General features: G+C 40.3%; 1 protein-coding gene across 1 annotated transcript in view; it reads left to right on the forward strand.

Annotated features, from left to right (window-relative positions):
* The first annotated feature begins 314 nt into the window (after positions 1–314).
* The window catches only part of LOC128744055 (synaptotagmin 1), a 78194-nt gene continuing 66406 nt past the window's right edge, over positions 315–12102 (forward strand). The window contains exons 1-2 of the mRNA XM_053840809.1: positions 315–393; positions 747–907. Coding sequence (XP_053696784.1) covers positions 766–907 — 142 coding nt within the window. The 5' untranslated portion in view covers positions 315–393; positions 747–765. The remainder of the gene's footprint in view (positions 394–746; positions 908–12102) is intronic.

A 12102-nucleotide genomic window follows, 5' to 3' on the forward strand; every position in this document is an offset into this window, starting at 1 on the left:
GACGACGTCGAACGGTGGGTAGACTTTGTGGTATGACCGTGCCGTTTCGCTCGCTCGTTACTCGATCGATTTTCCCACTCACTTGAAAAAGCTACCATCTTGGTGAATGGTGTGAAAATTTTTGCCTGCTGCCCGAATTGGATTTTCCACTGGAATTGGGCTGCAAGGTTTGGCTTAATTTGCGTTGAAAAGTTGCGGAAAAGTGTACGCTTCGAGGCGGTATTGTGCAAAACTTGCGAAAACGAAGATGAATTGCCCTGGTGGTTGTTGTTGAGGTGCATTTTCCGTGTTTTCTCCAAGTGTATAGATAGTAGAAGAAAAAATTTACAGTGGGTGACCACGGGCAGTTCTATTCTGTTTCCAGCGAAAATCTTCGCAGCAGCAGCTAACTTGGTATGGCACTTAAATGTTTTCTCCAGTAATTTTATGTGTTGTTGAAAAATTATTGGATTAGAGTTTGATTCGGAAAAATGGCCAATGACGAAAATTAAAGTAACGAAAAATCGGGTTTCGTGTGATCACAGTAGGCGTATTTGGTTCCCATGTAGGTCATCTAATTAATTGACGGAAATTGAAAGGGCAATCGCAGAAGTAGCTTATTAACGTGGCATGTGTGGGTGGAGAAGCAGGATTAGAGCGGAAATAGGTTTTTGATTTTTCGATTTCGGTTCGATCACGATCACAGAGTGGTGGAAAAAATCTCTCCCTATAATTATTTAATGTGACTCTGTGTGTGCTTTCTGCAGCCAACGAAAAAAAACCAAAATGGCTCCGGGAATATGGAAGAGAGAGGCCGAACCCGATGCCGATGCAGTGAACCTGCCAGACGCTGCAACCACTTTGGCGACAAGAATCTTCGGACATAAGCATCATCACCACACAACAACGGCCTCGGAGCTAGAGACAGGTAAGCCCTGGGGGATGACGGTTCGAACGAAGCAAGGGTACACACCAACAAACGGGGTAAAATTTTAAATATGAAAAAGAGTGTGGCATTTGCTTTTTGTGTCCCTGTGGGAATGTGACCTTTTATCGATAATAATCAGAACCTGCTGCACGGGAAAGCTCCATTTGAGATTACGAATTTCCCATAAAGCAAACCCATTGATTATTGTCGTCAAGTCGAGCTCGAGAGTAGCACCTGTGCAGCAGTTGTTTGCTGCAATCGCACAAAGCTAACGAACGACGACTGGGTTATGTAATTTCGTTTACTTTCACGTTCCACTTTCATGTGCCCTAGGGCAGGGATCGAAAGAAAACGAATGACGGTGGCAAACCACATGCACAGCAGAAAGCAAGAATGAATGAAAAGAATCTGATGTACTTATACTTGCCAGCCAGCAGGGCAGCACTGTGTTCCGTCCGTTCGTTCTCGTTTCTGGCAAGGATATTCTCACGTGGCCCATCAAGTGGAAGCTTGAACGGAACGCGAAAGCCATTTATCCTATCCTTTCCATTGGTGGTGTAGAAAAATATGTGCAAATTCTTACCTTTCGAATGCTTGACTCGTCACTGACGCTTTTAAAGTGTCAACGAAATTCTATAAACACCTTTCTTTTTATTTTTCCTCAAAGTCATGGCCTCCTCCTCTTCAGTGCAGTGTGGATACGTACGGTGGGAATGGAGCTTACCTGTTAGGAAAATTCTAAACGTGTGAGCTTTTGCACGGTGAGCCAGTGGATTAATTTACATGACTTGGAATTTCGCAAAAGCTACACATTGGTTGGTTTGGTACACAGCTATGTACATCTTTTAGTCGGATGAAAATTATTGGTTTATCGATCGAATGACAATGGTATGGTCCCTATGTACACTGTTCTGAGTTCAATTGAAAATTCAGTCAAAAATATGCGAAAACTGTGTGCTATAAACAACGAAGAATATGAGACTATTCGAAACAGGGTGAACAGGAGATAAGCATGAGCAGCATCAAAGCCGTAAAAGTGTGTGTTCGCTGGGTGGGCAATAAAATTTCCTTGCTGCGGGAACTTTTCGCAGCAACTCTGATCTGACCTTGCCTAACTCAACCGATTCTGGCCAGAGCTGGGTCACAATTTTTAACCACGCTTTACTGTGTACCTGTAACCGCCAACCGCCTACTATTCTTCACCATTTCGTTTGATCTTTTTGTTGCTGTCTTATTGCGATGCTTACTGTTGGATAGCCAGTGACGCACATCCATTTAATCGATTTTTACTCTTCGCCTTTCTTAAATATTTTGTAATGATTCTTAAGATTTTTCGTTAAGATATTTGAAACTGTGAAAAAAAATAACAATGTTTCATAAATAATATAAGCAGACAGTAGATATTTGCCTGTAAAATATTTTTTTAAGAAAAATTAAATATTTCCAGCTCACAGCGAACAAGTTTCACGGGACCCAAATAAATGTGAGACGATCGTTGATCCCCCAGTTTGTGTTGTAAATGTTTTACAAAATTTTCTAACTAATCGAACGTTTACAATTTGTCTATCAGAGTTCTGAAAATAGAGCGTTACCTGTGAAAGCAGGCGCGCCGCATGGTTCAATCTCGGGCCCAATCCTGTTTATAATGTATATTAGCATCATATTTTGCTGACTGCAGTTACTAAGTCTGTAATTCAACAATCTCTAGAGCGTTGCAAAGGATCAAGACTCGATTGACCGGACGAAATATACATCAAACAACTTTCAACAAATCTCGGGATAGGCTTACACCGCAAAAGATAAGTTTAAAGTGGTTGAAATTTAAAAAAAAGTGGAAGGTTGCATCAGAGACACTACCGCCTATTGACTAGGACCACGCAGAGCACTTATTTAAAATATAAATATACATGAATAAACATTTTGAATTAGTTTTGGTGATACCTTTAGAACTAGATAAGTTTATTTCATGGAAAAAATAATTAATTCTAAGACATCTTCAACCATTATTTGGTGGCTTTTAAAGAGGTATTAGCATTTTTGGCACGAGCAGCACGTTCCTCACAATCACTCTTAAAGAGGCTTATTGGTGGATGATTTATAAAACGTTTGCAACATTTACTAAGAATTACCAAGTAAAACAGCTACCAAACACACGATTAGAAGTGATGAACTTGTCCAAGTCTCCTGCATACAGCAGATTTCCAGAAGCTTGACTCTCGGGAGAGGTAATCGTAGAGCGATTATTGTAGTGAGTCAGAGTAGAATTCTCGGCAGGAATTCGTTCGAAGATACTCGTTTCGTTTGAAGAATTATCAGTGTAAGAGTGGACCAGCTTCAGAACGTTATATATGTATGTACATTGTGACTTCTTATCACCCTTTTTGATTTTTTCCCCGCTTGCACGAGTTTATTAATGGCAAAATTTTCGCAGAAGCTAACTATGTGATCTAGCAGTCTCTGTGTCATTAGAACGGGGATTCAAAGTCAGTCCTTTTTTTCAAAGTCTTTCATTCCATCATCTACGTAACTGACGGGCGTAGCTTGCCGATGCACTATCGGCAGGCCCCGAAACTTTTACAGGTTTTGCAACACGTAGCAACGAAAACTGATAGTGTTTTGTGTTGCATTTCGGATTGTCTGTTCGGATTGGACTTATCATAAAAGAAAAATCTGAGGAATTGAGATCTTAAATATCCAATATTCAATAAAATGGCCATAACTAGATTAAAAGGTTATAACAACGATAGATTTTACTCTCACATCTACCAAATAAATGCATTGGAAGTATTGATTTTATACCCTAAAATGTTTAAACGACCTTTGTTGTGGCTGGTAGCTTATGTAAATTCACTAAAATTGTTCAACTTTATGTAAAACTTATTTATGTAAAAACACAGAATAGGCACACATTTTGTAAATCGATTGGTATGCAAACCAGCAAAATCCGTACAGAACTGACTGAGTTATTGTCGTTCAAAATCTATCACATTTTCGTGTCACGAGCATTTTTGTTTCCGCAGCATGCCACCCTATTAAAGTAAGACGTAGTCCTGCGTCAAAAGAACAAAACGTCAAAATTTGCAAGGAATTATCTTATTTTGGCCTGCCAAATCTGCACCTGTGGGAAGCGCAGTGAAATTTTCGTCTTTTGTCATTTTTAGAGCAGTACAATGAAAATCAACTGCATGTGCTTTGGCCCGATTCATGTCACTATATCGAAAAGCGTATTGGAATGCTATGCGGTTAATTCGGTGCATTTTGTCCCCAAGGATGTAAACCCACTGAACTGCTCCGAACTATGTACTTACGTCCGATTGAAATCTATTGAGCCATGATGGCAGCGAGAACTCAGACAGACTAAGAGGCAAATAAGAACTGCATGCAAGACACGCTAAGGAACTGGAAAACTAGTGAAAAAGGTACAAACTCTTAGGGACGGCGTTAAGCGAAAGTGTTGAGTATTTTACCAACGACATTTAATAATTGATCCAATTTGGTTTTGATCCCATAAACACAAGAGATTGATGGCAATTTTACTGTGTTGCAATAATTTGCCCTTTTCTTTTTAAAATGATTTTGAAGCGACCGCCTTGGTTTAATATGGGTATTTTTCAAAATTATCGTCTACTTTTGGACCGGAGGATACCGGAGAATCTCGCAAAACTTTTCGAAAGGACCTAAGTAACATTGAGAGACTCTCTTTGGCGTTCCTCTCTTTTGATTATTACGGCCACATAAATGCATTTTAACGAAAAATTTCTTGTTGTTAGCAACCGATTTAGGCAAAGCTGATGCCTTAAAGTGCATTTGCATCGTTGTGGCAAGTGAAAGAGAGGAGGCACAAAGAGAATCTCTCATTGTTACTTAGGTCCTTTTGAAAAGTTATGCGAGATTTCACGGAATCCTGTATATGGACATCGTTTATGGAATAGAAATAATGCCTAAAACCTTCGAGGTTTCCCAGTTTGAGAGACCTTTTTTCCAAAAATGTTAAAAATTCTTTAATGATAGCTACCAACGACCTATTTAATCCATTTGAAAGGTATATTCTTCTAGTTGTCTGAAAAAAGCTTTAACCGTTTTAGTTATAAGCTAATTTGGTTACAACCACAAATGTGAAGGTGCCCTTTTGTCTCACTGTTCCCCACTAGGTGGGAAGAGTGAGACAACGAGTATTAAATAACGAGACACATATTTCGCACACATTACCCAGGTAACCAATAAGCATTAGTATAAGCAGTAAATCAATCGTTTATTAGCATTCCTGGCGTTTTATACTGCAGGTTGCTGTTTATCAGCCTTTTGACTGCATAACTGTTCTAAATTGACATCCACAATTCTATTTAAATTCTTCTTGTCGTTAACTCGGTGCTTACTGGCTTGCATTTAAATTGCATTGGAAATGCTTATTGGTTACCTGGGTAATGTAACATATACCTTTCCTACTAACTGGAAACACGATGAGATATTGCGGCTACGTAAAAAACCATACCTAAATGCTATGTCTAACCCCAGACCAATCAGTGTGCTGTGTACTCTGTCAAAGGTGTTTAAAAAATAACAACAAATGTCATCCTTCAATGAGGAATAACTTGCTATCCGAGTAGCAAGCTGATTTTCGTAAAAGGCTACGTTTCGCGTTTACGATAATCTAGCCAAAACCGATCAACAGGAAGGGCTCGGCCATATTGCTGCTTCCGAGCTTTTCTAAAGCTTTCGACTTTGTTCGAAGCTGGAAACTCATTTTTACTTTGCCGTTTCTGCCGTTAACCTCAGGCAGTCGTATTTGAAGGAACGAGCCCAAACCGTGTTCTGTGGAGATCAACAGTCCGAAGTGGGTCTTTCAACATCTAGAGTTCCTCAAGGCTCGGTGCTCGGATCTCTGCTTTTTTGTTGTTACGTGAACGATTTACCTTTAATACTCCGCTATTGCTCAATACAGATTTATTTAGATGACGTTCAGCTGCATATCTGCTGCCTTGGTCCTCGTTTCCATGAACTGAATAAAGAAGATCTAACAAGAATCATAGAGTAGTCTCAGCGAAACCAGTTATTCGCCAACTAATCGAAGAGCAAAGCGATGTTTTTAAAGAGTTGTCGTAAAAACACGGATCAAACCTACGTTTTACCTTCTGTCCTTATGGACGGGCAAACTATTGAGTGGAAAGGGTGTGCAAAAAATCTTGGTTTCATTTACCAGACGGATCTGAAATGGGACAGCCTAGTAAAGCAGCAATGCAAGAAAATCAGTGCAATGCTCCTGCTGCCCCCACGGCTTCACGTCTGAAATTGTTCAAAGCGTTGATTTTAACCCACTTCAAATTTGGTGAGCTTTTTCACGTTAGACCAAGTACGGGCTTCATGAATAAGAGTTTAAGAGTTACACTGAATTCAAGTGTACGCTTTTGCTGTCAGCTTATTGTCGTTTTCGTTTTTTTTTGTTTTTATAATTTGATAATAGTCGTTCTTGACTTAGAGTTAGAATTTGAACCCGGGTCCTCGGCGCCGGAATTTACTTCTAGTTTTTTTGTTGTCGTTTTTCTGTTAGTCGTTTTTCGTTTGTTATCTAGCTTTCTGACATCTTTACATCCTCTTTTTATCTTTTTTAAGCGATTTGTTGGTATTTTATGCTCTCTCCATGGCATTTTCGCATCGATTTATAGTCTTTTCGTCTTTTGGTATAGTTGTTTTCTATTCTTGTTTCTTTTTTGGCGTTTTCTTGGCGTCTATTCACCGCATTTTTATCGTCTTTTATCTTTTCACCATCGTCTTTTTGAAGCCTACTTGTCTTCATTTCTTCGTCATATTTTCGTTGTATTTTTCGTACCTGCTCATCGTCTTGTCGTTTATTTGCTTCCTTTTCATCATCTTATCGTTGTCTATTCGTCATCGTTGGCTATTTTTTCCTTTTCAACGCCCTTTTCTCAACTCTTAGTTGTCTCTTTGTCGTATTTTTTTGGCCTTTTCATGGTCTTTTTGCCATTTTTTCATCGTATTTTCGTCGATTTTTTTTTTGGCTTTTTCGTTGGCTTCTTGCCGTCTTTTGTTGCTGTTTTGGCGTCTTTGCTTCGTTTTTTCATCTTTTTATTATCTTTCGTCTCGTCTGTTGTCAAGAAATTAAAACTGTTGTCTTTTTTTTGTTTTTTTTTGTCGTGTTTTCGTCGCTTCGTCTTTTTATCATATTTAAATGCTACCGTATTTTTGTTGTTTTGTGTCGTCTTTTAGCCAACTTTTCATCGTATTTTCGGCATCCTTTTATAACTGTTCTGTCATGTTATCATCACATTTTCGTCATCTTTCCGCTGTCTTCTCACCGGCTTTTCTACGTATATTACTCACCTTTTCATTGCTTTCTGAAGGCTTAAATTTATTATTATTTATTATTGGGGTACTTCATCTAACTGTAAATTGTCTACATTGTCCAACTGAATACGTTTTACCGTGTGAAATGAGCATATGGAACATTAATATACATATACGGAACAAGAATTCCAGCTACTTGGTTATAAGGAATAGAAAATACATGCACTAATGAGAATTCCTAAATTCATTGAACTACGGATAAATCCGTCACGAAATGTCGCGTCATATCCTTTAGGTGTCTACGTGAGCCTTTGTGAAATGAATATTTTTAGAACAGATCATTAGGAACTTGAACATTGGTGTTGATTCCAACGTCATGAAAAGAAATACCAGCACATTCCATTCCATTAAAATTGCCACCGTGGGGGATCAGTTGCTCCAACCGATATATGACTAATTTCAATCGTAAATAAGTTGCTGCAACCAGAAGTGCGCAAAGTGTGCTGCTTGCGGATTAACGACGATGCATCTCGACCGAGTACCCGTCGTCGAGGACTTGCACGGCCTTGCTTTCACGCATCGCACTTTGAGTTCCCACATGCCACCAACGTGTGGCATGTGCGGTAGAGTGAGCGCCCCCTTCGTGTGGGCATCCCTAAACGTTAGAGGGCAGTTGTTATTATTAATCAGCGGTACTACTAACCACCGACTGGCACAGAGAAGATCTCAACGGGCTTCTCGACACAACTTCTTGGTTTTGCGTTCTACTCTTCTGGTATGAAATGTATAGCCCATTCTGTTGCTTCGAGTACTTTTATCGGAAGCCCCTGTGTTGACGAATCATTTAGAAATGGGGCACTTTAGTTTGCCGATAGCGGCGCATCCAATACTCGGATATGCAAGTCTTTTACATCGCTTGTTTGAAAACATTTCTAAGTTGTGTTTTTGCAATTTAAACTAAAAGTCCCGAGTTAGTCATCGTGTAGGAGAAGAAAATATGTGAAACAAGTGTAAAACAAGTGCCGGAGTGAAACTCCGATCATCAACTGCGGGCAAGCGAAAAACTGAATGCTGACCTCTGTACTATGCATCGAATTAATTTATGGGAAGTGTACAAGCGTTACCGAGTATGTATATGCGTATATATGGGGGAGCCACCATCATCTCAAGGGTTTCCCATTGTATTCAAGTAGACTTATTGCAGAATCGAATTTATCTACCCAGCAACTATCATGTTCTACTGTTCGTGAAGGACCAAAAGGGGTTGGGTGGATCTATAAGCAATGTCGCTTACATGATTCCACGGGAATATAAGACACTCCTTCCAGCATAGACCTCCGGTTTCTAGATACATAATTTCGCCGTGCAAACTTATACTGCGTGATGATTTGTTTGCTAGAAGGGCGCGTCAAAATGCTCTCCGAGCTTATATGACTTAGGCTGGTTACCACATCCCTCATCCAGTCTTCGATTCATTCGATACCCTGATGCTCCCTCTTCTTTACTATAATGATGGTATATATGGGCAAAAATAGAACAATCTCACCAGCAATCCTTCGAATGGAAAAGAGTTGCATCATTTGAGTTTCCAAAAGTACTTCCATTATTAATTTAGCTTTTTCTTCTGATATCCATAAGCATTACATAGTTTCCACTATGCAGTAGGAGGTGCTTCATGAGCTAAAACAAAACAAATAATAAAATAACTTATATTAAGCTTATCTCCTAACAAGGTCGTGTGGCTCCGCCACCCAAACCTGCAGTTTTGAGATCAGACAGCCGGGAACCACCCAGCACCCCATCTCCTAGCTTGGCTACTCAATAGAGCATTACCGGGTAAGGCCACGTGGAGGCGCTAGGTAGGGTCTTGGAATGGCTGGAACTATATTGGACGCTTCCTTATTTGCCTTCCCCATTTCATACCCAACACGATTTCTTAAGCTGTATTGTCCATTATTAAGCGCTCCGAATTCCCAGCAACCATCGTATCGAACAGCTTCTTGTGTTGGGGTTCGCTTCAATTGCTACTGCTTTGAAAACGCCTTCATTCATAACGATTATCCAAACGAAGGCTGTGGAAGGACCTTTCTTTCGACCCGTTTTTGGTTTATTTCGTTATTTCTTGCTTCTACCTCTTTTGACATTGCTGTCTTGATAAGAGAACGCTGGGGAAAAGCCTTTGTATATAAACCTGGCAACAGGCTCATATACAACGCGTGAAAACTCCATATCGTTTCACATAATAATACAAAATTTCCGTAAGCCACTCAGTACCACAGATGTGGTAATTTCATTCGATCGGTGCGGCTTTACGATTAAGCGAAATTCTAGAATATTCTTGGAGGCTAATAGTCCTGCGATTTCTCAGGCACCAGTCTTGAAAATAACCGATCTTCCGCTGAAGCTCCTTGCAGTTCTCAATGCTCCGTATAGTAATGTATATCTTCAAGACGTCAGCATACACCAGGCGTAGTCCAGATGGAAGCAAGTAGCATATGTCATTGAAGAATATCGAGAAAAATAGTGGTCCGAGGTTACTCCCTTGGGGAACTCCAGAACTGTTTGTGAAATAATCGGATTGCGCTGCAGCAAGCTTGACGCACAGGCGACGATTTATCAGGTATGACTCCAGCCAACGTGTTAGGAAAGGTGGAGCACCTGGTCGGTCCATTTTCTCAATCGCTATTCGATGGTCTACACCGTTGAAAGCTGCCGTTAAATCAGTGTATACTGTGTCTATTTGATTACCGTTTTCAATATTTGTCAGGCAATGCGACGGAAATTGAACAAGATTTGTTGATATATGATTTGGAAGCACAAAACAGGACATCTTCAACCAGAATTTCGAGTAGTTTGGAACCTTCACAAAGCGATGCGATCCCGCGATAGTTGGCTACTTTACGTTTGTCTGCTTGTTGGCTTCTTAGTTGTTGAGGAAAACAGTTGTTGGTAAACCATTATCCTTTCTCTTCTGATTCGTGAATGACCAAAAACCTTTTGGTTACCGCTTAAGATTTGATTCGATGCGCTTTGTGTATCTTTCATAGAGCAATTTGTTGTACGACCTGTATCTGCGGCTAGCGATATTAAATATTTGCTTTGAGTTAGGAGTTCTCGTTTTAGCGTAGTGTTTAAATGCCTTGGTTCTGCGACGTTTCAGTGTTCGTGAAAAGTAATTGGACCATGGTGGTTTTCTTCGAGGAAGAGGAGCTGGGACAGAGTACTGACAAACAGTTCAACAGGGCACACACGCAGTAGTAAATTGAGGTACGTGTGGAACTGGGTCCTACCAAACGCTCCACTTTTGTCAATATCAATGGTATTAATTCGTCTTGTTTCGAGATACTATCAGGCGTACCCCAAGGTAGCCATCTAAGGCCTTTCATATCTGTATTCGCTTGCTGTTTGAACTCTTCTAAGCTTTTGTACTCGGACGACTTCAGTATATTCTCTGAAATTAATAACAAACTTGACTGTTGTATCCCCCAAGGTGATAATGATTCCCTTCGACGATGCGATGACGTACTCTAGATAACATACATGTTCGCGTCACGAAATGCCGCGCCATTTTCTTTAGGCCTGTGAAATGAATACACTATCGGGGAGAGCCATCTGCTCTGAGGAGAGATAATTTAGGACTTGAACATCGGTATTAATTCCAAAGCCATGAAAAGAAATACCAGCACATTCCAAGATATATACGCGCTTAAATTGTTGCAATATGGAATTCGCCTACAGCATTTGGGAATACGCTGTTGTGTGGGCACCATATCATGCTTCTGTCGCCTATGATTGTGATAACATATTTCCAGGAAACATCCGGAAAAAGTTTTCACATTAAATTTTCCCCGGCGGAGGCTCCACCTCAGTTGTTAAGTTATTTTTTCCTATTTACTAATTTATAATCTCTCAATTATAAAAATCTCATGAGGGCGTTTTTTGGTTCATTTTGGGTTGTGGCTGAAAAAACAGCGACCGATTATGCATTGCTTTGAGAAAATTATTTTTCAAAACATTTAAACCTGTTTCAGAAAATATCTCATCCATCAAGCATTGCAGGGTAAAAAATTTGTATGAAAGTGTAAGTAAATTTTCTCAGTAATCCAGAAAAACTATTATCTGGAAAACTTTTTCGGTAAAAATTTCCGCCGTGGGTGGGGGAAAAATCTTATCAAAAGCGGAAAAACTGACGACTAACGACGATGCATGACGACCGAGTACCCGTCGTCGAGAACTTGCACGGCTTCTTTCACGCATCACACTTTGCGTTCCCACACGCCACCAGCGTGGGGCATGTGTGGCAGATTGAACGTCCACTTCATGTGGGCAACAGTAAACGTTTCAGGGCAGTTATTATTATTAATCTGTGATACTAGGTACCCGCCAACTGGCACAGAGGAGATCTCCACGGGGTTCTCGACACAACTTCTCGCCTCAATTGGTTTTGCGTTCTACTCTTTTTGCTGAAAAGGGGCTTTGGCCGCTGGTATAAAATACTTATGCCGTTCTGTTGCTTCGAATGCTTCTTTTGGCAAACCCCTGCGTTGACAAATCCATTAGAATTGGGGCACTTCAGTTTGGTGATTGTGGGGTTCCCAGTACTTGGAAACAGTTCTGTTCGTTTTTTTTTTGCACTTTAAAACAAACGTGGTTCCGAGTCCTTCAAAATCTATCAGCGTAAACTCCTAGCTCCCGAGTTTGTAAAACTTTTGGATTGTCCTAAAAGTACTGTGGCGCTAGTGATTTTAACCTTCGTTAAATGCCGTGATGGACCAGTGGTTGCCTTTTGGCCAGATCTAACCAGCTGCTCTTACAGCAAGAACGTGCTACAATGGTACAATGATAATGGAGTCTAGATCAAATTGTGCTTAGTTCCATCCAGTAGAGTAGCA

This window comes from Sabethes cyaneus, chromosome 3 (assembly GCF_943734655.1).
Source record: "Sabethes cyaneus chromosome 3, idSabCyanKW18_F2, whole genome shotgun sequence".
NCBI lineage: Eukaryota > Metazoa > Arthropoda > Insecta > Diptera > Culicidae > Sabethes > Sabethes cyaneus.